The sequence below is a fragment of the Phyllostomus hastatus genome, unplaced genomic scaffold (genome assembly GCF_019186645.2).
Source record: "Phyllostomus hastatus isolate PE091 unplaced genomic scaffold, TTU_PhHast_1.1 phas_contig_98, whole genome shotgun sequence".
NCBI classification, from domain to species: Eukaryota; Metazoa; Chordata; class Mammalia; order Chiroptera; family Phyllostomidae; genus Phyllostomus; species Phyllostomus hastatus.
Window position 1 is genome coordinate 5,321,708 of NW_025333999.1, and position 27,561 is coordinate 5,349,268.

The 27,561-nt window shown below is 49.5% G+C and overlaps 1 protein-coding gene across 3 annotated transcripts in view; it reads right to left on the reverse strand.

The window, feature by feature from the left end:
- Positions 1-20: 20 nt before the first annotated feature.
- MED26 (mediator complex subunit 26) overlaps positions 21-27,561 on the reverse strand; it is a 44,926-nt gene continuing 17,385 nt past the window's right edge. For 2 of the 3 annotated variants that reach the window (XM_045853561.1, XM_045853560.1), the window contains exons 3-4: positions 3,310-3,384; positions 22-2,903 (exon numbers count right to left, since the gene is read on the reverse strand). In XM_045853561.1, coding sequence (XP_045709517.1) covers positions 1,248-2,903; positions 3,310-3,375 — 1,722 coding nt within the window. In that variant the 5' untranslated portion in view covers positions 3,376-3,384 and the 3' untranslated portion in view covers positions 22-1,247. Of the gene's footprint in view, positions 2,904-3,309; positions 3,385-27,561 lie in introns of all 3 variants that reach the window. The other variant, XM_045853559.1, reaches the window with a different exon arrangement.

Below are 27,561 nucleotides of genomic sequence, written 5' to 3' on the forward strand. Positions count from 1 at the left end.
TGAATGAAAAGTAGGTAGGTGGTCAGTGTTCATGAGGAATGCTGACAGGCTGGCTCAGCTACTTTGCCTGCCTACCCGCCTACTGTAGAGCCCAAATCGTGGACACAGGGTCCAGATTTCCTTGGCTCAATCTAGAATCCACAAAAAGCTGATCTGGCGGTAAAGGACCAAATTATAGAAATGATTCTCAGACTTGTTTGTGCAAATGTTTTTTTTATTTCCACATTTATATCACAAGGTGTCCACTTACTGGACCATATAGGAAAGTTGCTCCCTTCTGCATCCTGAGAACACAGAAGTCTAGGTACTGTACATTCACTAAGGCTCCTTGTTTTTGCAAATCGCGTTATGACAATAACCATAAGGCAAACGAATCTAAAGGAATGGTCATGAGTGTTTCCAGCGCACAGACAGGTCTCCTTGCCAACAGTACAGCTTTACACACCAGTAGCACCTGTGGGAACTTTGTGTTTTGAGGATGGGACCCTAGAAAGGTGAAGTTTTCTAGATTTGTGCAGGAAAGGGGAAATGAAAAGGAAGAAAGGAAAACTATTATGGCTGGTGGTAAGATGGAAGAGGAAGATAAAATAAACTCTAGAAAACTCAAACTTTTGCAGCATTTCTTTAAAAACTGGGTTTGAACTGAAAACAGGTACTAATGTGTGGATGCCCGTGGAGTGTGGGTCAAACTGACCAGCCAGGAGGTCCACCTGATGCCAGCAGCTCACCACATCTGAGAAGCTTCTGACACCAGGACAGAAACACTGGCTGGGTGAGGTGCAGAGGCCATGGGACTGCCCACTGCCTCAAACACTCAGGGCCAAGTCAGAGAACAAAAAAATGCAGATAGATGAGATGTGTGCCTCTGTTGCTGTTTTAAAGGTAATGTCTCCCACAGGTTTTCTGTGCCTGCCTACAACTGAGGTCCCAGCTAATGGGTGCTGGGACGTGTCCACACCTCTTCTGGGGTGGGGGACTGACGCTTTTTATAGCTGGTTTGCTATAGAGTTCTGAACTCACTTTGCCGGCCTTCCTTCCACGCGGTCCTTCCTTTGTAATATTGTTAGTAAACTGGTAGCAGCATTTCACAAAAGAAGGAAAATTTTGAGGGAAGAGCTCGGAGAAACCTCTAGACCCCTGCCCCTCCCTTCTGCCTCAGCTGGGCTCCAAACCAGTGGAGGCTTCCAGGCCAGGCCACCCTCCTGCTAACTGCAAGGTGGGAATGCACTTAGAGGCTGTGGGGCCAGTCAGTCTAAGCAGACATAAGGCAGAATGTTCAACCGCCCGTCGTCGCCGTGCGGATCAAGCGATATGCACTGCGTCCAGTCATACCAGTTACCCTGTGTGTCCTGACACCCGTTCACCCCTGGCCACTGGTGGGCCTGGATTCTGTCCAGATCGTCCTGTGTGACCTGGCGGCTCAGCCCTGGGAGGTCAGTGGGCGAGCCCGGAGGCAGTAGCACATGTGGCGTCCTGGCCCCACGCCGGGTGCTCTCCTCCTGCTTCAGGTACTCAGACATGAAGTGGTGGGCCCCGGGGGTCTGCGCGCCTGATGAAGAGAGCAGGCTGCTCTGTCGGCTTAGGTAGGACTGAATGATCTCATTGCGTGACAGCTCCTTCCAGTTCGTCTGCTCAAAGGGGCTTTGGAGGCTGGCCTTGGCCTCGGATTTGTCCAGCTCTGTCCTCGGCTGCTCCGTGTGCACAGGGCTGTCAGCTCGCACTGGCTCTTTCTGGGTCAGAGGTCTGATCTGTCTTGTCATGGGATCAAAGGTGAGCTTCCGCTCTTTTAACCGGACAGGCTTGACGCCCGCCTCAGCCACCTGGCCGTCCAAGTTCACGGTATAATCACGAGGCCGGTACCTCTTCTTCTTTTTGCTGTCCGAGCCACCAGGGGAGGCCGCATCACTGTCTGCCCTGGAGGAGTCCGGGGAAAAGCCAGCCCGGGACAGGATGGGCTCAGCTGGCGGCAGCCCTGCCTTACAGCCTGGCCCAGACAGCCGCTGGTGTCCCTCAGGTTGCTCTAGCCAGTGCACCGGGCTCTCAGCAGCACTGGGCAACAGCTCAAGCCGCCGCACAGGGGGTGTGGATGGCTGGGCCAGTGGCAGCGGTGACGGCATCTGCGTGACATCTAGTGACTGGGGCCGAGGCAAGGGGCTGGGCACAGAGCCCTTGGGTGTGTATGGGCTCCGCTGGCGGGCAAAGGAGCCCTCATGCCGTGAGTTCCGGGGACTGAAGGAGCAACGAGGCGGTCCCTTGGGGTGGTGGGGTCCAGGGGTTTCGTCTGCCCTGTCCAGCTGCTGCAGCACTGCAGCCTTGCTCTGTAAGCAGGGCCCAGGGGGTTTGCCCAGTCCTGGGGAGCTGGTATGCGGCCTCACAGCATTGATGGGGATCTTGCCACTGTGCTTGTCATTCTCGCCCTGCTCCAGGCGGCTACTCTCAGGGCCCATGTGCCTGCCGCTGTCCAGGACGCCCAGGAAGCTCTCAGGGCTTCCACCTATCCCATTGGTGGGGAGAGGAGATGAGTTGGGGACCAGGGAGTCATGGCTTGCTTTGGAGACCTTGGGAGGTGGCCCAGGGTGGCCAAGGTCACGCTGATCCCCCCGGCGCTTACGACTGCCCAGCCTGTCCAGCCGCTGCCCAGGTAGTCTCTGGATGTCGTTGCGGTTCTTCAGGTCATGGATGCTCTTGGGTGCGCCAGCCACCCCCACCTCTGGCCGGCAGTTGTGGGCACCCCCATTAGCGGAGCCAGGGGCACCTGCCAGCCCCCGCAGTGCCGCCTCATTCTGGTGCACAGGCTCGATGAGCTTCTGCCAGCTCCGCAGCAGCTTCTTGGCCCGCTTGGCGAGCTCCTCATCCTTGGTCTTTTTGCGGACGTCGTTGATGAGCTTTCCAAGTCGCGTCTCCTACAACCAGAGAGAGACCATGACACCCTGTGATCCCTAAACCACTAGCTTCTCAGACACAAAACCCACGGGAAAAATGGGTCCTTTGTGACATCTAAATTCTCAAATATAGTCCTCAGACGCACCATCCTGTAGGTTGATGGCTCCAAAGCCACTACAAGGCCACTTTGTTATGGAAGTTTTCAGGGTGAGAGCACACTGTGGCAAAGGCAACAGCAAACAAAGAGCCCATGGCCTGTGTTACCCACTGCAGCCTCCCCCCAGAAACCCCTCTCACCTCTGAGAGTGCAGGTCATCCTGCGAGGATGGAGCCCCAGCTCTGGGACTGACTACCCGCCCCAGGTTCTTATAGTGCCCGTGGAAAGATGGTATTCTTGAGCTTGTACTGCAGGTTGGGGACACTCACCTCTAGTGCCTCTTTGGTAATCGGGTATTTCTCCAGGCTGGAGATGACTTCCAGCACCGCCACCATGTTCCGGATCTGTAAAACAAGAGCCATTCATCACATCCCTGCCCTTCTAGCCCGCTCCACCTCTCCCACACCAGGAGCCAGTGGAGCTGGCATCTCTGAAGCCCTGTCCCCACACCTGCTCCCTGGCCAACATGGCACACTCTCTCCCATCCACATACATGCCCACACGCCTGAGTGGCTATTACACAACTGAAACTCATTTATGAAACAAGATCTGCCCTTGACCCAGGAGATGCACTCTACTCTGCCGTCTGATGGGGTGGAAGGATAAAGTGTTTATTAAATAAAATGAACCAAGCTTAAAAGATCTATACATAACAGATTTGGCTAAATTACCAAGATCTTTAGAGTTCATCCAGAGACACCATAAAGAGAGCAGAAAGTCACAAGGTGGGCGAAGACATGCCACAGAGCCCCAGGGATCCAACTCTGGACTGTACAGAGACCCTGGGCAAATGCAGGAGGCTGCAGCACCAGGCCTCAAGTCTCCTAGTGATCAGGAAGTGCAGACCGAACCCTTAAGTGGACACACTGCACATGCCCACCTGGCAGAAACAGTACCCAACTATACCAGGGAATTCTTGGGACACCCAACTGGGGAGCAATGGGCTTTGTCCGGTACAAATATGTGTATATATCTTATGACCAAGCAATTAAGTCCCTTTAAGATGTCTGCTGCAAGCAAGACCCTGCCCTACTAATACATGTTGTCACCTTGTTTAGTGGTCACATCAATCCCAGGGTAAGTACTAGTATTATTCCATTTTACAGATAAGAGATGACACAAAGTTCAAACATTATGTTCAAATGCTGATGATGACACCATTGTCCTTTAGGAAGTGAAGGAACAGAGCGAGAAATTCAAGAGTCATAGAAATAAGCAAACCATAGCCTTTGGGCACCAACAAGATGGAGCTCAAACCACAGGGAGGGAAGCATGACATGAAATGTATATGGCCCATTCCACTCACACCAAGCACTGCAGCATGTTCAAAATGAACCACAGACCTGAATGAAAGAGAAAACTCTTATACTTCTAGAAGAAACGTTGCTACCTTCAGGTAAACAAAGGTTTCTTAGGAGCCCCAAAGCACTAACTAGCCAAGAAGAAACATGGACAAACTGGAAACTGGCTTCATCAAAATTAAGAACTCTGGCTTAATAAAAGACACTGCTGATGAAGAGGTGAGCCTTGGCCTGGGAGTATAGGTTGACAAAATATTCCTTCTGAAGGATTTAGATACAGGATAAGTAAAGAACTCCCCTCCACACTGGTGTGGCTCAGTAGGTTAGGCGTCAGCCCATAAACTGAAAAGGTGCCAGTTCAATTCCTGTTCAGGACACATGTCTGGGTTGCAGGCTAGGTCCTGGTTGGGGGATACGAGAAGCAACCAATCAATGTTTCTCTCTCACAGAGATATTTCTCTCCCTCTCTTTCCCCCTCCCTTCCCCTCACTCTAAAAATAGATAAATAAAACCTCCTGTAGTCCCACAAATCCAGCACCTACAGATTTCCAGTAGGTGGGTTTCCAGTGGGCAGGCTGGCCGGAAGGGGGAGCCCACACCCAGAATAAGTCCCCTACTCCCTCTAAAATCACACAGTGAGCGTATCACCCCCTTGCAAACACACACTATAGAACAGAGTTATGTAGGCACGATACAGTACGGAAACATACGCCTACCACCCAGCCACTGCAGCATCTCCTTGTAGCTTTCCCAGAAATATTCCTCACATCCACAAGTCTTAGCACATATTTTAAAAAACAACACATGGTTTTATGCCTTGTTTTTTTCTAACATTTGAAATGTGCAGCAGGAGAGACCTCACCTTTTGCTCAGCCTTCTAGTGACAGAAAGCCCCACTGAGCAGGGCCTGTTTGGGGGACACTTCGGTGTTTCCACTGGCTGTTACAGACAAAACCACAATCACCACTCTGACCAGACATGATTGTGGGCTAACAAATAAGCAGCCAGTGGGGCTGTGGACTCCAAGGCCATGAACTACTGTAATTGACCCCCAGGAAACCTTGCCAGCACCATGGCATACCAGTTTCCTCTTGCTGCCAAAGTGTTCATACATGATCACAAACTGAGCAGCTTAAACAAAATGCATGGATCATCCTGGGTTCCAGAGGTTAGGAGTGTGCTAGGGTCTCCCTGGGCTGTGACCCAGGTGTTAGTAGGCTGTGCTCCATTTGGTGGGCTCTCAAGGACCTGTTACCTGCTCAAGGTGCTGGCAGAATTCAGTTCCTCAGGGCTGCAGTCCTGAAGTCCCCACTGTCTTTGTGACTGTTATCTGAAGGCCATTCCAGCTTCCTGAAGGCACGGCATTCCCTGGATCACTGTCCCCATCCCACCCACACTCAAAGTCAGCAATGTGTGGAGCCCTCACATCACACCTCCGACCAGTCGGGAAATGGTCTCTGTTTGCAAAGATTCCATCAGGCTGGGTCCGCCAGAACAATCCAGATCTACATCCTTAGTTACAAAAGTCCCTTCTGCCATATAAGGTGCCATGTGCCCAAGTTCTGAGGACTAGGACATGGATGTCCGTGGAGACTGTTACTCTGCTGGCCTTGTGTATTCCCAGGTAAGAAAACTGTATTTTCTTACCTGCCCCATTTCCAGCTGAAGGTAGCACAGTGACCACAGAGCAATGACAGTGGCCCTTACTGTGCCTGAGGAACTCTTGCAACGCTGCCCCTCTGCGAGGGGCCAATTTGTACCCTGGTAACAATGGCATCATCTCATGATGTTTTTGTTTGGGGATGTGGCCGTGAACACATTCAGCTGGCTCTAAAAAGCTACTCCAAGCTGCACTGAGGGAGGGAGTATGAGAGGAGACACAATTGACACCCTACACACCTCTAATGTGCTGTGAGTGGGATGCAGTGCCAGAAGAGACTGCAGTGAGGAGGCTGGTCCCACAGGGAGAGCAAGGCCACCAGCTCCGTTTCTGGCCCTGGGATTCAGCCCCAACAGGGTCCCGGGCTTGCCACATGCCCTGTCTCTACCCTGGTGACCTCACCCTGGTATATTTAGAGCTCTGGGTCCCCACACATTCCTGAACCAACAGTCCCCACAGAGCAGGCCCAGCAGCACAGAGTGTCCTTGTCCTTGGGCAGACGCTGTCCCACTGCCAGGCAGGAGGGGGAGGCAGAACACCTGAGCAGGCCAGGGCTAGCAGTCAGCTGGTGCCACAGACACCCCACAGCCGGGACCCTTTTTGGATGCTGCACAGGAGTTGAGAAGGGACAGGTCTGTGGGCCCTGCCATAACTCAGGTGGTATGCAGGGAGGCCTTCAGCCCTGTGAAAAATGCTGCCCTCTGTCTCCCACCTTCTGCTCCTACTGCATGGAAGTTCAGAAGTCTGGTTCCAAGCCCTGGCCCTTACCACACCAGACAGACAGGAAATCTTCGGGGTCTATATAGTGCCAGACCAGGCTTCTGGCCTCAGAACCAGTAGGCAGCATCTCACCCTGGCCAGCCTGTTGGCAGGCAGTGCCCTTACCCCAGACACAAGTCTCCTCAACCTGTCTTACCAATTTACACACCCATCCACTCAGGAGTGGCAGGCCTCCCACTCTGGATGGAAGAGCCCGTGGGCAGTATAGATGCCAAGGTGACATGGCCAAGGGGAGGCTCCCATCCAGGCTCCATGACTATAAAGCCCAGCACGGGTCCTCACAGCAAGGAGATGAGTATCAGCTACAAGGCAGGCCAGGCATGCCTGCAGCGAGGGCATCACCTGAGTGGGGTCTCCTAGCATGGACAGAAGTCCCAAGGCCCTGGGAGATGGTGAGATGGCAAGAAAGCCTTAGAAAGGGGAGAGGAGACCAGAATGAAGACAGTGGCATGAACGAGGATGCCAGGAGAACACAACCTGCCTTCTACCAAGTCTGGCCCCAATGGGAGCTGACGGCTGCCACCACCCCAATGGACCAACAGACCTGTCTGCATGAAAACACATGTTCCCATCACCACAGCGCACATACTGCTCCATCCTGCAGGCCGGGGTGAGGGCCCCATGCAGCCTCCTGCTGTCAGAAACAGCCGAGCACATCTGTGACCCCCCAGCCCTCTGGCTGTCTCCCTTGGGATTCTTCCCAGTAAAAAACACCTCAAAACCACCTGCCAACCAGCTTTCCCAAAAGAGGCAGAATCCACACACCAGGGAACCTGAGCACCAGCAGCCTTTCATTTCCTCATTAGGGCTCCCTTAACAGATGCAGATTAATTTGTATTTCTTGAACAATTAGTGAGCCTAGTATCACCTGCCCTTACTACCAATGATGACTTCCTGTGTGAACTGCTTACCACTCCAGCCCACTCATCCAACCCATTTGTTTTCAGTATTTGGCTGGCCTCATTATTGGAAATAAATATTGCCCAGCCATGGAGCCCACAGAGTAGCGGCATTTGCCCCACATACATGTATACCTAAATGTCCTCAGGGGAGGTACAAGATGGGGACAGAGCTACTCTGCAATGGTAACAGGCAATGGAGAACACTCAGAGAGGATCCTAAGGTGTCCACTGCAAAGGCAGGGCAAGAAGTCACCTCAGGTGTGATGCAGGTGTCTATGAAGTCGGCCATGACTACTGGTGGGACTGACTCCATAACCACCTTGCTGATGGTTCTTATTCTGAAGGCTCAGGGGGCACAATCAGGTACACTCAGTCAGACAGCTGAAACATGGGAGTTTATTTCGGGCAGCCAGCGTCTCCAACATCACAACTGCAGGCACCCCCTGACACCCCCTGGCAAAAAGGAGAGAAAGAACCCTCACTAAGCACATCCTCATTAGGGGCAGGAAACAGGATGTTCACTTCTGATCCAGTTCCCAGTGCTCTTAAGGGGTCTTCTCACCACGTGAAAACCAAGAGTAGGCATAAAGGAAGTAAAACAGCTCTCGTTCTCAGAAAGCCCATAGTCCCCAAGTCACTAACCCAGCCAGCCTAACTGGGGACAGCTGCTGCGTGACTCTCAGGGAGCAGGAAGAATGGGGTTGGACATACACAGGCAACAGCCCCAGGGAAGGGACGGCACCCCTCAGAAGCAGTCTGGGAAAGAGTATGGACCACAGCAGTGCAGGCTGTCTGTCACCATTCCTGCTCAGGTAATGTCCCTATCCTGTCACATGGGAGCAATGACAGAGCCTGTGCACACTGCCACAGCACAGTACGCTCCGAATGAACGCTCAAGGTGCACTGCTCATTCTAATCTTTAATGGCACATTTTAGGCTCTTCACTGAAGAAATGATGCCGCCTGAAACTTGGTAAAAAAGAACTGGCCCGGGTGCCAGTGGGGGGGGCGGGGTTCAGGATACAGGAAACAATGTTGATCTGGTAAGTAGGATTTTGAGCTGGTATCTACTGATGCCAAGATGGTTACATTATTCTAATTTTGTATAAAATTTACCAGGATCTTAAAAAAACAACAACAAACAAACCCACAGGTTATTAAATACACATATTTCCTGACATTTGGATGGGACACTTCACTAGACCTGGAATGACAGGGCAGCTGTGTGGAGGCGAAGTGAGCGGATATCCATTTTTCCAACTCCTCACGATGGTTCTACACCGCACACTTGGTGCGTGTGTGGGGAGAAGGGCAAGGGCTGGGTGGTTCCACAGTGAGCCTGTCGCCAGTCCCTTTACCCTCCGCACATGGTGCCAAAACAGCCTGCACTCCTGGAATAGAAAAGGCCTTGGGGTCTGGGTCTCCCTGCTGAAGACCACAGAAGGCCAGAAGCTGGCTGTGCAGGAACTTCATGCAAGAGAGGCCCTCCTGCCCACAGCCATCACAGGGAGGGTGTGTTCCAGGGTCCACAAGGGGCTTTTGATGTTACGGCAGAACACAAGACACACCGGAGCTCTTATCCACCTGTGGATGCCATCGCTCTATTTCAAGGGATATGTAGGTAAAGCCTAAGCTCTGAATAATTACCGCCTGGGGGTAATTCCACCCTGATGTGAAATAAGGAACCGAGACACCAAGCTTCAGAGTCTGCGAGCCCCTGGTTCATGGCTCTTTTCTCCACGCATCAAAGAGTCTCACTCCACCAGAAATACCCAACCTCTCAGTAAAGAAGCCAGACATGTGTGACCATGGTGAAAATGGGGAAACCCTGCACTTCCTGAGGTGTGAGCACTGGTGGGTCTGCCTGGACAGACTCTCACAGGACTGCCACTTGGCTTTCTCAGGGGCCAAACTCGAGCTTTTCATCCTTAAAACCCCACTTTACAGGTAAGGAAACTGAGGGTCCAGGGCTCACCATGCAGCTAGAAGGTGGTGGACTATGGCTTTCCATCAGCATCCCACCCACATCCCCTCCTGCCAACCTGCCACAGCAGGAAAACAGATAGGTTACAACGAGCTCCTGGAAGCCACACGGGGGCGGCAGCTTCATGCCCAGCAGCATTTTCAGATGGTCTTCAGGCTGCCTTTGCCTTCCTCTTTTACAACCAGGGAAACCCACACCCTCCCACCAAAGCAGAGGCTTTAGCCCAACCCCCAAGCTTACCCTGAGCCGCAAGCCACTTTAAGTAAACGATGGTGGCCCTGGAGTCTGCTCCCCTCCTGGCTGTAGATGGTGCACACTGAGGGCGGACTCACCCCGCCTCACTGTCTGGCCAGTGCCCTGACCACCCTGTGGGCCTGCATCTGTGCAGGCCAGCCCACACCAACTTGTTCAGAAGGCTCAAGGATGGCTGGTCAGCAGTAAAAACCACTTCAGTTTAAAAATCAACAATGTGGAAGTCATCTTTTTTCTTCTTTTAAAACGCAGAATGGCCTAGACAACAATGACAAAAACCACTTAGCTCAAAAGACTTTGGATGTGTTCATCAGCAAGCAAGCTGTCCTTCCAAACCAAAACATGCCACAGATGGCACCCAGAAGCAACCAGACTTTGAGCTTTTCAATGTGCTGAGCATTCTAATGCCTTCCTCAGCTAAGTCACCATTCCCTGCCAGCCCCACAGCAGGTGCCAGTCGTGTCTGCCGAGGGTGAATGAAATAGGGCTTTGCTAGGTGAGTGTGTCTGTGATTTCTGTCCCAGCAGCAACCATTTTCAGCCATGGCAAGTCTTCCTGCTTCTGAAAACTCTACACATGTTCCCTGGCGGATGCTGTCCTGTGACCCGAACTGCCTCAGTCACAATTTGGTGCAACAGCCCAGCCCATGTCTCATCATGCAGTCTCCCTGAGTGAGGAAAAGAAGTCAGTGCAGCTTGATCCTCCTTCTCGATCCAGGAAGGTACAGCCTCCTTGGCCCTGCTCTGTCTTGCCTGGTCCCACAGCCAGACAGAAAGAGCAAGGGGAACCTCCCTTGGTCAAATGCCATGCCAGTGTTCTGTCTGGCAAAGGCACCATCTTCCACCAGGATTCTGTGGAAGCCTCACAGCTACAGGAACAGAGTCTCTGGCAGAGGAAGAATGACACTGAGGTGCAGGGTAGGGGGTTTTTCTCAGGCGCAGCAGCCAAGCTCACTGCTTGCAAAAGCACAGGAGCACTTCCTCCTCAATGGCACCCATCTGCTCCCTAGGAGCACCCACAGCTGGAGCATGCCCACCACCTGCATGGCCTGCCTGTCTGCAGAGGACAGAGGACCCACAGCCAGAGCATGAAATTGCAGCTGTAACTGGGCCCAGGGGATGGAAACACCCGCCTCGCCCAGGCAGCAGACTGAGCACGGAGGAGTGAGCAGGGAAGGCACTACTCCTCTCTGCAGCCCCAGTCCCCAAGCTGTCCCCCTCTCTCCTTTATATCCCAGCAGCTCTTTCCAACAAAACTGCGAACTTAAACTCTTCTGACCTCTGAATTAGGTCAACAGAAAGTACAACTGACGTAATTCAGCTGTTTTTAAGAGCTCTCAACATGTCATCTGTGAACTGGTTCATTCCTACACTGACACAACTGAAAAGTCTGAAAGCCAAGCAGAGCATTTATGTCTGCCAGATGAGCTCAGAGAGGGGCCCGGCTGGCAGTGTACCCAATGACAGCACACCGGGATGCCAGCTGTGCAAGACAGAATGACGAGGCGCTGATGGAAAGGGCATACAAGTGCTCAGCCCACAAACATATGAAAATGGACTATCCAAAACGAGAATGAGCCAGCCTTTTAGGAACTGATGCGGGCTAACCTCCAAGAGACTGTTAAGTAAAGCAGCAAGGTGAAAACAGTACACTCCAGTGCTCCTAAGTGAAAATGCATGGCCGTGGGGCTAAACTCTCATGTAAGCAAAAGGAGCCACCAACCCAAGCTCCTTCTCCATGTTCTGGGAAGCCCAGGCAGAAAGTTGGGAAAAGCTCAGATCATGTCTGTAGGCTCTGAATGGTGCACTGACTGCTGCCCTTGGCGACTCTGTAACCTCAGAGACCAGGCCAGGCATGCCTGGCACACTCACCATCAAGCTGTTCCATGGCCCTAGGGCAGTGCCAGGAGGCCACCCCTCCCGCCTACCTGCTACCCCACAGTCCTGGCTATGTGTGGGGTTGGAGTAATGGCAGTGGCAGAAGGGCTTTCTCAGTGGTCATTCCTGCAACAGAGGCCACACTAGAGCGAATCAAGGACACCATCACCCATGGAACAGGAGGGTGAGCCTGGGCATTCTATGTCAGACATCACCTAAAGATGGACACACACCCTACAACCCAACAGTTCCACTCCAGGGCATGCACTAACAGAAAAGAGAGTATTAAGAATGGTGGGGCCAGCCATATTCAGAACAGCCCCAAGTGAAAAACACCTGCATGGCCAAAGTGTAGGTGGTAACTTAATCACGGTTTAGCCATTCAACACAGAGTGAAGGAACCACTGCTCAACACTAAGATAAATTTCAAAACTGTCAGACAATGAAAAGCCATAGACCCAAGAATACATTCTATACTGGAGTGCAAGACCTCTCGATGGTGACAAAGTCAGGGAAGTGGGGGGTGGGGAATGACCAGGAGACAGAACAAGAGTGCCTTCTAGAGAAATCCTCTATTTCTTGACCTGACCGGGGTGGGACTTCTTGGGTGTGCTCACTTCATAAACATTCACTGAAATGTGTAACTTATGACTCTAACACTTTTCTGGATGTATACTATACTTTAAGAAACTGATCTTATACAGAGGTCATCCTGTTCTGGAAACAAATGCCAGAGTTGCTGAGGTTGAGAGGAGGAAGAAGCCCTAGCGAACCAGCCCTTAACTCCCCTCCCCCACAGAGGCACAGACCCTCTGAGTCCCATAGAATAAAGCCTGAGACCTGTGGCACTGTAAGCCTAGGCTATCCCTGAGACACAGGGTATGCACTACACTTCACAGCTCACACAGACACATGTCCACATGTTCCTCCTGTGTAGGGGTCAGTCTGGGGAGGACAAGAGCATTCTAAAGGTTCCAAAAAAGAAGCACTCAGTAAGTAGTAGTTACTTACTGCTACTTGCAAGACCAAGTCTACTAAGGTTATGAGAGCAAGGTAGGCCACTGCCTGGGCATCACCTACCAGCACTGTGCTGGGCGTCTGTCGCCTACCACATGGTGGTCTCCTCTGAGACCACAGACCTCCACAGTAAGTATTATGCTGTTCTCCCAACAAGGAAGCCAAGAAACCTGTTACATACCTGGCCACATGTTCATTTCTGACCTAACCTGCTAACCTAACCTGTGCAGTCAGCCCAGGCCTGCCTCTATGCAACAGGCCATTAGCAAGCCATACTGGTGACCTGGGCAGAAATGGGCAGCTGGCTCAAGGGAAAGCAATGGGACAATTAGGATAAGGAGTCTGTCTGCATGCCTACACAGGAAAAAGACAGCAAAGAAAGGGAGACCAGAAATTAAATTGGGGAGGCAGATAACACTTAAAAATTGATGCAATTTGTCAAAATAAAAAGCCTTATGATCATTCCAATCAATACAGAAAAACATTTGACAAAATTGTAAATCTATTCCTAATAAAAACTTCCAGCAAACTAGGAATAGAAGAAAACCTCCTTGGCTGATAAAGTGCTTCTACAATGCCCACAGCTAATGCTATACCTGATGATAAGAAGCTGAATGTTTTGCCCCTAAGAAAAGATACAAGATGCCCTGGGTGGTGTGGCTCAGTGATTGAGCGCCTGAATGCAAACCAAAGGGCGAGTTCTATTCCCAATCAGGGCACATGTCTGCGTTGCATGCCAGGTGCCTAGTAAGGGGCGCTCACGTGGCACCCACACACTGATGTTTCTCTTCCCCTCTCCCTCCCTCCTTCCCCTCTTTAAAAATAAATAAAGTCTTAAAAAAAGAAAAGATACAAGACAAGGATGCGAGCTTACCACTCCTATTCAGTCTTGTCAGGAGTTTCCAGCCAGTACAATAAAGCAAGAAAAAAAAAATGTCATTCAGCTGGGAAAAGAGGAAGTAAAACTGTCTTTACTTACAAATACCAAAATAGTATATATGAAAACTCTTTTGAAATCTACAAGTTCAAAACACGGCTCAGAGAAATTAAAAGAGGCCTCAATTAATGGAGAGATACAGCAAGTTAATGGACTGGAAGAGTCAAAATCTTTAAGATGTCAAGTCTCCCCCAAACTAATCTATAGATTCAATGCAATCCCAACCAAAATTTTATCAGGGTCTTTAGGAGAAATTGACAAGGCGATTCTTAAATTCATATGGAAACACAAAGGCCAACAAACTTTGAAAGAAAGAAAATGGAACACTCATATTATCTGACTTTAAGACTTACATAATCAAGACAGTGTGGTATTATTTGTGCCAAACAGATCAATGAAACAGAATAGAGTCCAGTAGCAGACCCACACATACATAGGCAACTGATTTTTTTAAAAATTTTATTTATTTAATTTTTAAAGAGGGAAGGGAGGGAGAAAGAGAGAGAGAGAAACATCAATATGCGGTTACTGGGGGCTGCGGCCTGCAACCCAGGCAGGTGCCCTGACTGGGAATTGAACCTGAGCAACTGATTTTTAACAAAGGTGTTAAGGCAATTCAACAGGGAACAAATAGTTTTCAACGAATAGTTCTGGAATAACTGGATAGCCACATGCAAAAACCAACAGCAAAATAGCTCTTGACCTCTACCTTGCCAGATAAACACTAATGCAAAATGGATCATAAACCTAAATATAAGAACTGAAACTACAGAACGTCTACAGCAGGAGTGTCAAACTCATTTTTCACCGCGGGCCACATCAACCTTGCAGTTGCCTCCAAAGGGCTGAATGTAATTTTAGGACTGTATAAATGTAACCACTCCTTAACAGTTAAGTGACAGTCTGGCACTGCCGCTGGATAGAAACCAGGTGCCAGGCCGGATGAAACAAGGTGGAGGGCTGGATTCGGCCCGCAGGCCTTGTGTTTGCCCCCTGTGATCTAGAGGAAAACATAGGAGAAAAACCTTAGTGATCTTGGGTTTGGCAAAGACTTGTAAAATATGACAAAAAGCACAAACTATAGAGAAAACATAAATTGGATTTTAACAAAATCTTTGCTCTTCAAAAGATGACATTGTTATGAAAATGAAAAAGCAAGCCAAAGACTGGGAAAAATATATATAAATCGTGTATCTAAGAGAGGACTTGTATCTAAAACATATAAAAATTCTCTCAACTCAATAATAACTAGGCAACGAACTCAAGGTGAGGGGCAGGGCAGGGCGGGGGGTAATGGGCAAATGATCTAAATAGGTATTCAAATCTTTCTCCAAGGCAGAAACATACATGGCAAACACTTGATGAAATGCTCAACCACATTATTAGACACCAGGGATACACAAATTATTGGGTTGGTCAAAAAGTCTGTTTAGTTTAGTTTTTCTGTAAAATAAAAGACACATTTTTAATTTTCACCAATAACCTTATTGATTTGGATACTGAGTGTGTCACTTATCTCCCGCTATTGGGAGATAACTTTGCAAACCAAGAAACTTCACAAACCACTTTTGACATGCTCTATCAGCCATAGCACCTTCTCCATATACTGCACAAGTCTTTTTTTTGCATTTCAGTTGTGTTTTTACCTTTCTTGAAATAATAAAGTATAATATGCTGAAAATGTTACTTATTTTCCTCCACCTTCAATATTAAAATGGCTGCAAAAAAATTCACCAATTTTTAAGTTGTTTTTTTTACAATGCATGCTATAACAGCTGTCACAATACAATCTAACAAAATTGTTTTGAATAAGTTAAAGACTACTAAGAGCTGCTAGAGCCATCATATGGAAAAAACAAACAAACTTTTTGGCCAACCCAATAAAAAAGACTGATGATACCCAGTGATGGCCAAGACATGGAGCAACTAGAATCCTCATGCACTGCTGGGTGGGAGTTTAAGTGGTATAATCACCTCAGAAGATATTTTGGCAGATTCTTAAAGCCCATCAAATTGTGAATAGATGAATTGTAGTATACCCATAAAATAAAACACTACTCAGCAACAAAAACAAAAGTAATGAACTACTGATACATACAAGATGCATAAATCTCAAAACAGATATGCTGAATGAAAGAAAAGCCGAGACCAAAATAAAATTTTAAAAAGAACATATTTTATGATTTCACAGAATTCTAGACTAATCAACAGTGACAGAAAGATCAACAGTTCTCTGGGGACAAGGGTGGGCTGGAAGGAAGAGTACATAGGGCATGACATATATTTATAGGTCAAACCGTAGCAATTTGTACGCTTTAAAAGTACACAGTTTATGTCAATTACACCTCAATAAAGCTGTAAAACTTCTGTGGAGTCAGATGATAGGCGCAAAAAGGTCCTAGAAAAAGTAGGAAGGTGGTTGGCAAAGAGAAGGACAATCTTTCCTGGAGGTAAGGCATCTGACCCTCAAGGAGACTCAGCCCTTCCTGGGGGTGAAGGGTGGGGCAGGAATTTCCTTCTCCCCTCAGCAAAATGAAGACGACTGGCATGGCTGGGCATCCCAAAGACATCATAAGGGTGAACGCCAACTGTAAAGTATGTGTAACGCACTCCTCATAGCAGACGGAGCTCCAGCAGGCAGCAGTAAACATCAGCTTTTCCCTCTGGGACATTCTGCATGCCCCCAAACACGGCTGGAGCTGGGAAACAGTGTCTCATTGGTTGTGAAATATTTATAGAAGGCTCACCAATCATCAAAGGCTGAATTTAAGGACATGAGTTCTTCTGCAGGATTTCATCACATTTCAACTGGAGACTCAGGAGGGAGTGTCAACTTCCCATGCTCACAAAAGAAAGGCCAGCGCCCACGAACATCTGCACAAAGTCTGAGGCAAACGGCCGTCTGAGTGATGGCTACCCATCCTCCTGACACGTAAATAGCTGCAGTGCTTCTTTCCCCTCTGACCTCTGCATGGTTTTCTTCAATGGAAATTAAGCTCCTGTGACTGAATTTGTCTCAAGTCCCAACTTTCCCTTCAGACAGCTGAGCAAGACCATTACTACTCTCAAGTGTGACCTAGGGTTCAGCACACCAGTGTGTCCTCAGGAGCCACTTGGATTCACACAATCTCAGCTCCAGCCCAGACCTCCTGAATCAGAAGCTGTATTTGAACAAGCCCATGAGGAAATTCACACAGAGAGATAGGGGGCAGAACCACTCTTCCCAAAGCCGTGGGTTCTGCTTGGCACTTCGTGCCCAGACAATTCAGATCCTCCCCAGGAGTAATGCCCTGAGCACCACCTTCAGCCTGCTATCCAGAGCACAGGGCTCTTCACAGGTTGATCTCATCCAATCCCAACAACAATCCTAAATCCAGGTGTGTGATGTGCCCAAGCCTGCATGTATGTAGGCCTGATAGGTCACCATACTGCCCTGGTGGAGGTGGGCTGCGGAGCCTACCCCCACTAGCTGTGAGACCCTGCCCATCCTTTGCCATACCAGAAGAGGGCCTCACCCAAAGATGGTGGTGTGACAGGCCTAGATGAACCACCACAGAATGTAAAAAGGACAGTTAATGGCTAGGCTGGTGGATATTGAACAATGGCACCTGGTAAACATAGGCTCCAGGGCTCTTGGCCCTGCACACTTGGCAGTCCCTCCCAGCAGATGTCATTAGCAACCTGTGCCACACGCATCCCTTACAAACAGGGGTCCCACCGCAGCAAGCCTCACTCGCCTGACACTTGGAGCCTGTCAGCACCCCCAACAGCAGCTCTACAACCTAGGCTGCCAGGACCCCGGCCCCATTCTCTCCCAGAGCTACTGCCCAAAAGGTACCTCACCTCTCCTCTTCCAAACCCCAAAGCCAGGGTTTCTAAGGTAATTCTACTTCAGTTCCAACAAGGACCAAACTGATGACTGTTACAACACTGGTGACGTTTTTCTAAGGGGAAACCATGCTTTCTCATTTTCCAGTCAACTACCTATACAAACCACTACCTTGGAACACAACTGTTCAAATGACGGCAGTGGTTGGGACATCACTAAACCCTGTTTTGAAAAAACAAGTCAACTGAAATAAAAACTCACACATACACCCTACACTCACTGCAGAGTGCTCCACAGGACTTGACCAAAGTTGGCCTTGCCTGGGCTGGTGCTGCCTCTGCCAGATTCCTACCCAGCCAGACTCCACCTTGGGGCTCCTGTAAGGCCACCAGCACAGTGCCTGCAACGAGAATGGCACAAGTCCCCAAACAGAAGATTTCAACAGCCCTCAGCAACCCTCACAGATCAAGAACCCAGGGCCAAGCAACCCACCTGGAAGTCATAGCAAATCTCACAGGGACCCCTCCTCTGCTGTGCAGAATGACCAGCCTGCTCCCTTACATTGGCCAAGAGCTACGGAAAGCGAGCCTTTGCACCAGCCCTGCCTTTCCTTGCCTTTCCCACCTCTGACACTCCACTCAGCTCTCTCACTGTTAAATGTCCCACCACCTGCAGGTATGCATCACAAGAGCAGGGACCTTGGTCTTGTTCTCTTTCACCTCACAGGTGCCTGGGACACAGAGCAGGGACTCGATAAATGCCAACTGATGAAAGAATGAACAAATGAATGAACAGACAGATGAATAGATGAATGAGGTCCCACCTTACTGTGCTAGGTTCCACCATGTTTACTCCAAGTCAGAGTCTGCAGCTGCCAAATTAGCATCTGGAGAGCAAACATGTCTTGACTGGTTTGTTACCTGCACTGTTTGCCCCCTCAGGGTCATGGGAACAGCGAGTTGATTCTCAGTGGTCCTAACACAGCCCCACAAAGGACAAGGCAAAGGGTGCCACTTTTGAGTAGCTAGGCAGAGGGAAAGTCGTGGCCAGGATGGCACAGCCTCTGTTATTCATCCAGGCAAGCATGTTTGCTCAGCAGGGCCCAATGGCTTTGGGGAAAGTCTTCCATTTTCAATGCAGTGGTCTTGAAAGTCGCCACAAATACCTTCTCCAACTTACCATCTTGTCAACCCTGAAATTATTCAGGGGGTTCAAGGGAAGAACCACAGGAGGTTTTTGCAAAGCCAGACAGAAAATCAATGTGGAAAAAGCAAACCGCACAATCCACATGGTAACTCGGTGACAAGATTATCTGCAAGGTGACAAGCTGAGCATAGCAGATGAGTGGCAGAATGCTCGATGAATGGAGGATGAGGGCAGAGCAGAGAGTCCCCACAGCTTGAGGCTACTCATCACCAAGAACCAACTTGACCACCTCCTTCCAACTTTCCCTGCTGGGAGCCTACTGTAGGAGAGCTTGCCCAGCTAATGGATTACTCCCTTAGCCCGGATTCCCCAAAATCTGGGTTCTGGGGACACAATGGTGATAGTCTGGCCTGCCTTCCACACATGCCTTATTGTCCTCATTAACCCAGCAGCACCTGTTGGAAGCATGCCCTGTCAAAGGGTCCAGACCTCAAATTTCTTTCTCCCCAACTGAGCAAATAAAATCCACAAAACTTGTTACTGTTAAAAAGTCACATCAAACCCTCACTAGTGTGGTTCAGTGGATTGAGTGCCAGCAAACTAAAAGGTCACTGGTTCAATTCCCAGTCAGGGCACATGCCTTGGGTTGAGGGCCAGGTTCCCAGCTAGGGGAGTGCAAGAGTCAACTGATTGATGGATCTCTCACACATTGATGTTTCTGCCCCTGCCTCCCTCCTTTGCCCTCTCTTTAAAAATAAATAATTTTTTTTAAAGTCGCATGGGCAATTATCCCCCACATACCCTCTAATGGCTGCTAAACTATGCAAACTGCACAGCACTGGCCAATAACCCTGGTCTCCTAGGCTGCGCCAGAGCTGGGCACTTTGCTTGCTGCCTTGCTGCCCTGCCACCCCACAGGTCCACAGCCCCTGGGGCATCCGCAACACTAATGAAGATAACCTCACTTCTGACACTGCTGCATCAGGCCTGCTGAGCCATACCCATCTCTATAGTAAGTGTTAGGACTAACGGGAAGGGAGAAAATGTGCCAAGATGAGAAGTAAATATAAGTTCACCAGTAGATGAAAACTGGAATGATATTACTGAGTATAAATCCAACAGCTACAGTAAGTAAAACAAAAGTAATAAAAAAATACAGCACAATGAGGGGACTTCCAGCCAAGATGGAAGCATAGGTAGACACACTGTTCTTCCTCGCACAACCAAAATAAGGACAACAACAATTTAAAAACAAAAAACAACCAGAACTGACAGAAAATTGAACTGTATAGAAGTTCGACAACCAAGGAGCAAGGAGTTAAAGAAGACAGTCTTCCAGACCAGTAAGAGGGACGGAGTCAGGCAGCTCGCAGCAAAGTGGCTGGCGGACCCAGTGAGGCGGCAGATTGTGGAGCTGGGTGTGGGTGCAAGTCTGCAGCTGGCGGACAAGGCAGCGGCTAATGGACTGGGAAGTCCCACATTCTTGCTCACAGATAAACCAGGCAAAACTGGAGAGCAGGACAGACCTCACAACCCAGGGCCCCAGCGTGGGGAAATAAAGCCTCAAACCACCAACTGAAAACACCTGTGGGGGTTGAGGGGGCAGCGGGAGAAACTCCCGGTCCCATAGGAGAGTTTGTTGGAGAGTCCCACAGGGTCCTAGAACGTACACAAACCCACCCACATGGGAATCAGCACCAGAAGAGCCCAGTTTGCTTGGGGGAAGTGGGGGAAGTGACTGAAATCTGGCAGAGTGAGGAGCAAGTGCCACTGTTCCCTCTTGAACCCCTCCCCACATAGTGTCACAACACTGCCCTGCCCTGGTGAACACCTAAGGCTCCGCCCCTCACTACGTAACAGGCATGTCAAAACAAAAAAAGTGGCCCAAATGAAAGAACAGATCAAAGCTCCAGAAAAAATACAACTAAGTGACAAAGAGGTAGCCAGCCTATCAGATGCACAGTTCAAAGCACTGGTGATCAGGATGCTCACAGAACTGATTGATTTTGGTCACAAATTAGATGAAAAAATGAAGGCTACACTAAGTGAAATAAAGGAAAATGTACAGGGAACCAATAGTGATGGGAAATAAACAGGGACTCGAATCAACGGTGTGGACCAGAAGGAAGAAACATCCAATCAGAAAAGAATGAAGAAACAAATATTCCAAAAAAATGAAGAGAGGCTTAGGAACCTCCAGGACATCTTTAAACGTTCCAACATCCGAATTGTATGGGTACCAGAAGGGGAAGAGGAAGAGTAACAAGTGTAAAACTTATTTGAACAATAAAGGAGAACTTCCCCAATCTGGCAAAGGAAATAGACTTCCAGGAAGACCAGGAAGCTCAGAGAGTCCCAAAGAAGTTGGACTCAAAGAGGAACACACCAAGGAACATCATAATTACATTAGCCAAGATTAAAGATAAGGAGAGAATCCTAGAAGCAGCAAGACAAAAGGAGGCAGTTACCTACAAAGGAATTCCCATCAGACTGGCAGCTGATTTCTCAAAAGAGACCTTATAGGCAAGAAGGGGCTGGAGAGAAGTATTCCAAGTCATGAAAAGCAAGGACCAACACCCAAGACTACTCTATCCAGCAAAGCTATCATTTAGAATGGAAGGGCAGATACAGTGCTTCCCAGATAAGGTCAAGTTAAAGGAGTCCATCATCAGGAAGCCCTTATTATATGAAATGTTAAAGGGATTTATCTAAGAAAAGAAGATTAAAAATATGTATAGTAAAATGACAGCAAACTCACAATTATTAACAACCATACCTAAAACAAAAACAAAAACAAAAACAAAAACAAACTAAGCAAACAACTAGAACAGGAACAGAATCACACGGAGGGTTAGCAACAGGAGAGTGGGAGGAGGAGAGAGGGGGAAAAGGTACAGAGAGTAAGTAGCATAGATGGTAGATAGAAAGTAGACAGGGGTAGGGCAAGAATAGTTATGGGAAATGTAGAAGCCAAAGAACTTACATGTATGACACACGGACATAAACTAAAGGGGGGGAATGTAGGTGGGAGGGGGTGTGCAGGGTGGAGGGGAGTAAAGGGTGGAAAATGGGACAACTGTAATAGCATAATCAATAAAATATTATTTTTAAAAAAGAAAAAATATAGCACAACGACTGGGAGAACAACTGATACCTAATCCTGGGACCCACTCAAACCTTTTGATTTTGCCTCACGCCCAATGAAGAATACACATCCCCAGATTTTTCACTTTACGCTTGTCTTAAGCAATAGTACCTGGGCTTTGGTATAGGTTATATATTTTTTAGTGCCATTAAAATAAATGCATAGCTATCAAAATAAAATGGGATCCCTTCCAAGCTAGTAAAAATCCTTTTGCATGGCAGACAACACTGAGCCTCCAGCCCATGGCCTTCGTGTGATGTGCTGGCGGCCTCTTCAACTCACCGATGAGCTTGAGTCTCTGCCCCTCCAAACAGATGCCACTCTCATCTCACAAAAAGATCAGAAATAGACGCAAGGTGTCTCCAGGCCTCCAGGAAGCAGATGTGTGGGCCGCAGCTGGAGAGGAGAGCAAAACCATGCTTTCCTAAATACTATTTTTCCTGACCCCAAACCCCACATTGGGGGGAGGGGGAGGGCAGAAAAGTACCCCTCAGAGACTGCTGCGTTTCTGCCTCTGCCAAGCTCCTCCCTGACCAGAGAATCTTCTCAGTCTTCCCCAAGTCCTATAGGACTTGGGTTGGGGCCTTCTTGGGGGGTGGCAGGGGGTTTATCCAATCATGTTCAGCACCTACTAGCTCTGATTCTGTGAAAGCCCAGGAGGACAGTGCCATCCAGCCCACAGGTGCTCTCAGGACTAAAGACAGACTAACCAGTGCTTGTCACAGGGGCACTGGCTCTGCTTCTGCCCTCTCCTGGCATAATCCTGAACTCCCACTAGGTTGAGTGGAGGGAGAGCAGGTATCACCCTGTTCTGCACCAGCGTTCCTCCCAGTGATAAGCCTACAGGCACTGCCTTCTGTAGGAGCTTAGCTGAAAGATGCACTAGGAAGAAAGAGTTGGATTTTTTATAGCTTCAAAAAGGCCAACCAGGCATGACTTTATTTGTTAAGAAATTCTTAAAGTGAGCTCTACAAATTATCGGCTCGACATTCCATGCTCTATCACCTCCTTTTACAGGGAGGAAGGTATGGCAGAGCGAAGTCACATAATCTGCCAGGTTATACACTTCTGAGTCTGGGGCCCAGGCAGCCTTGCTCCCAAACACTGGCTCTTCACTACATGCGCAGCTGCCTCACACAAAAATACAGATAAGGCACAGCTGTAACCTTGAAGATGCTCCCAGCTTGGCTGGGTGGGTAGACTGTGATTAAGAAATTTCAAACAGTGTGGGCTAAGGAGGCCATGAGATATTCAGTGTTATGGGGTCTCCAAAGAGGAGGACAGAAGGTGTCTCTGAGGAGGCCTAAAAAGATCAGTCTGCAAGCCAGACTAGGATGGCAAGGGCAAGCCAGGCTTGGAGCACAGCAGGAGATAAGGGCCAGGGGCACACAGCAAGTGCTGAGAATACCAGATGAGAGTGGAAGAGGGCCATGGGCAGGCCATGTAATGAATCCCAGGCCATGATCAGAGTAGGGAGTGACATGACAGATTTCGGTTTTAAATAGCTGGCCCCGGCTGCCTGGTGGAGAACTCACTGCTGAGGTAAGGAGACAATTCTGCAGGTGACGGCCAACTCCAGGGAGCAAGACAGTGAGGAGCAGGATGGGGTGGGTGTGAGATGAAGGGGAACAATGATGCAGGGAGAACCCAGGGGCTCAGGCTGTGGAGCCTGCTATGTGGGGCTGAGAGGTCCTCATCAACAGGACGGAGGGCAGGGTGGTCACACAAGCCTGGGAGAGGTGAGGTCTGCCTGAGGAGAGGAGGCAAGGCAGGAAGCGAGAGCCTGCAACTAGATACCAGAGAGATGTTGTGACATTGTGTTACTGATGTGTGTCCCCTAGCTCATTTACTTTGCAAGGTTCTGAGCAAGGGCTTACCATGGTTCACCATGTCTCACCTGCTCTGAGATGCACCAGCTATCACTGACCACTAAGACAGACAAATGTGCCAACTGGAAGACCAAGCCTGACCCAGAGCTATTGAAGCATGACTGAAAGAGATACCTTGCTCCTCCTCACAGTGACCCTGAGTGCTCAGAGTCACATGGGCTCCCTTACACTCAACACACCATCTGGGAACAGATGTCACCCCTAACTGTCCTCTCCCCTCAACCATGACTGAATGGGCCTCAAGACTGGCAGACCCAGCTTTTCCCCTCCCATCAAGACTGGGGCAGTAGGAGTCACATCTGAATGCCATACCTCCCTGCACAGCCCATCCCCAGCTCCACTGGCAACCTTTCCAAGCTCAATTGAAAGTAGCTCTGGGGTCCTGGTGGAAGAAGCCTCTCTGCACACTAGGGGGTCTGTTTGTGGCCCTACCTCAAGTGGCCCTCAGGTGACCCCCCACTTTTGCCGCTCCACCCAACTCACCCACCAGCACTGCTCTACTCCTTTTCAGAGCCAGTGTACTCTGCCAACCTGTCACCATGCTCGTGCCCACCCAGCACTGTGGCTGGCAGGACTGCATGTGCAAATGGACAGGGCAAAGGAATAAGGGGCTGGACTTGGAACCCGTAACTTCCTGCTATAAGGTCATGAACAAGTCACCGCCCTGCATCCCTTCCATGTCTCCAAGAGAAGGACAGCATTGGTTCCCCTGCGGGACTGTGTGAGAATGTGCCCAGTATGTAGTCAAGTGCTGGCCAGATGGGGTCCCAATCTGTCAGTGGGAATCGCTGGGCTCATCACATCAACTTAGGGCTCCTGCTAAAGCAGATGTGATCCTGTGGGCTCCAGGGTTTTTCTGAATGCTAAGGTGACACTGATGGAAGTTACAGAAGATCCAGCACAATGGACTTTAGCAGTCTCTCCACTCTAAGCAGCAGGGCCCTAACACTGGCTGCCTCTGTATCTGGGAAAGACATCCTCTGGTGTCCCAAAGCTCTGCCCCAGTGCTCAGCCCAACAGGCCCCCTGGAACCAAGACCAGCTCCACTTGCCCTTTCCCTCACACACCTAACCTCAGCCTTCGAGAAAGGGGGTGGGGGTGGCAGTGCTGAGGCTTCAAGGAAAGTCTCAGGCCCAGTGAGGCTCCAGGTAGTACTGACAGAACCCCACAGTAAGCATGTGATGCTGCCTCCCCCTGATCCCCAACCTCCGAGCACCAGCGCTGAGCAGAGCTGTGGAGAAGCAGGAGGCACGCATGGAAGTACCCCTCCATATCTGCCACTGTGGAAATTACCACTCCACAGTGACAGACCTATTCAAAAAGCATCATTTTATTATCAAAATTCTGGAAGCTGGCCGCATGATAACAGAACAGCTCCTATCGCGGAATATGGAGTTGCAGTTAAAGGACTCGGTCTGACGCATATGTAACAAGGACAGAGAGATGCTGAGGGAAATGAACTGGCTGCAGAATAAGACACGTGTGCCAGAATTTATTTAAAATGATGCACAGTGTTCTGCTATGTATCTACATGCACAGGAGATGGACTCCAGACCTATGGTTCCACCTATAGTGGTTCTCTCCAGAAGGACAGAACTGCATCAGTGACAGAGGCCAAAGGGGTCTTAGCTGTAAGTCAAACATGTAAATTTTTAAAGGAGGACGGTGTATTTATTGCTTGTGAGAACAAAAAGAAGGAAGATGTAACATTTTAGGCAGAGAACAAAGCAAAGCGAAGCCCCAGAGTGCGCTATAAATTAAGACACCCACCTAGACGTGCAGACTGGCATGGGCTGCAGGTCTGAGGGAGGTGGGAGACCAGGAGCCGCTGGAGTCAGCTCTGCAGAGAGGACTAAAGATCTAACGGGACCACACACTGGGACGCTGGAGTGTGGAAGGTGACCCTAGGCCTAGTGGGCAGGATCACACATTTCCACCTGTTGTTGGTATAATTTTTAATAGTGTTTGGTTCACTCTAAGTGTCCTGGTCTCTATGATAAGACACATAGTTGCCCTGGCGGCATGGACAGGGAAAGAATCACAGTTACACCTCCAGGCATACCCAATATACTACTCCCATGTGCACTGCACATTGCACACTGTGCCACTGCCATAAGGTCCCACAGAGTCCTAGCACTGCACTGGGGCAGGGTACTTTACAGATTCAGAAGCTGAGACTCAAAAATTAGATTCTGCCCAAGGTGACGCAGCTCACACAGAGTCTGAGACACCAATTTGGGCAGGACTTCGGTGGGGCCTTGAGGTCCTCAGAATGAAGGTCAGAACACCCAGATGAATAAAAAATAGAAAAGGGTATAACACAGAGAGATGTCACGTGGATGTTAACACCTCCATGGTGGGGGGAGTGAGGTGCAGGAAACTCCACTGGCCTTTGCTGCACCCATCTGCTGTTGTCCTCACATATCCCCCGCATGCCAAGAGAAACAGAGAAGGGACTGGCACGAAGGCACCCTGCCAAGAGGTGGCACCTCTACACTGCCAAGGCCAGGAGTAGAGTCTCTAGGCTAATGTTGGTTGGCACAGCGGGAGAAGATGAGAGGCTCAGATGAATGGTGGGCAGAAGACACAGGCATGACAAAGGCAGATGGGAGGAAGGAACAGTGGAAGATGCCCAGAGAGTAAGGCACTGGCACCTGACACACAGTGTGAGGAGGGAAGGCAGCAAGGGCTCATCCTGCAAACGGGAGCCCCTTGGAAAGGAAGGTGTAAAGGCTGCATGGAGCCCTTAAAGGCACAAAGTGCCTTTTCACATCTGTCTTCTTATCCTCTCAGACTCTTGGTGAATCTGTCAGTTAGGCCAGCTTTCCTCCTTGCTTCCTCACCTAACTTGCTCACACACTTCCTCTCTTCTGTCTGCTGCAAAGGGATAGGTGTCAGGTCACTAGCCTACCAGGCAGCTCAGAGCAAAACTGGGGCTCCACCGGTCCTTTATTGGATCACCTGCCACCACGTACCTGATCTGTCTGTCATGAGGCTGCAATATCTGGACTCTCCTGGGCTGCTATTTCCCTGCTGCCTTTGATGGCTTTTGGTCTAGGTCCCCAAAAGTACGAATCCCGTTATCCATTCAGGAATGAAACAAGTCTGCACGCTTAGCTGGTCCTTCCATGTCACTGACTAGCACTGTGACTCTCAGTAATGTGGGAGTTCTGGACACCATCACAAGCAGGGGAGAGGCTAGTGAGACTCTGGACTCTTCAAAGACTGCTAGGCCCCATAAACGAGGCCCATATGGTCAGTACAAAGCAACCTCAAGATGCAAAGGGTATGGATTTCATTCAATTTGAGGAGAAAGTGGCAGAAACAAAAATGGCACTAGCCATGCTGAGATCTAGAACAATTTTATGGCCCAATGGTGAGGTTAGCAACTAGTGACTCCTCAATATGGAAGGAGAATGCAGTCAGAATATGGAGCTGCTCAAGTTTCAGGGAGTGGTGGGAGGCAAGTGAGCACACGATGTGAGCATGTGTATATGTTCACATGCACACACACAAGGGAATGCTGGTCTCTAAACCTTGGACATGGAGTCCAAAGCTATCCGGACTGTACAGTGCAACTACTGCAGCCAGCAGAGAACAGACACAAGAGTTCATTTAGCAGCTATTAACTCACCAGGAAAATAAAAAAGTATTACACATGTACTGAGGAAGAAGACAAGGAGAGAGGCAAAGAGAACAGGCGACTGTCCTGAAAGCTTTGTAGAAAATATTCAGTGTGGCATGTGAGAGAGAGGCTTCCTCTTAACCACTGGCCTAGGAAAAGTGGTCGCCTCTACCCCAGA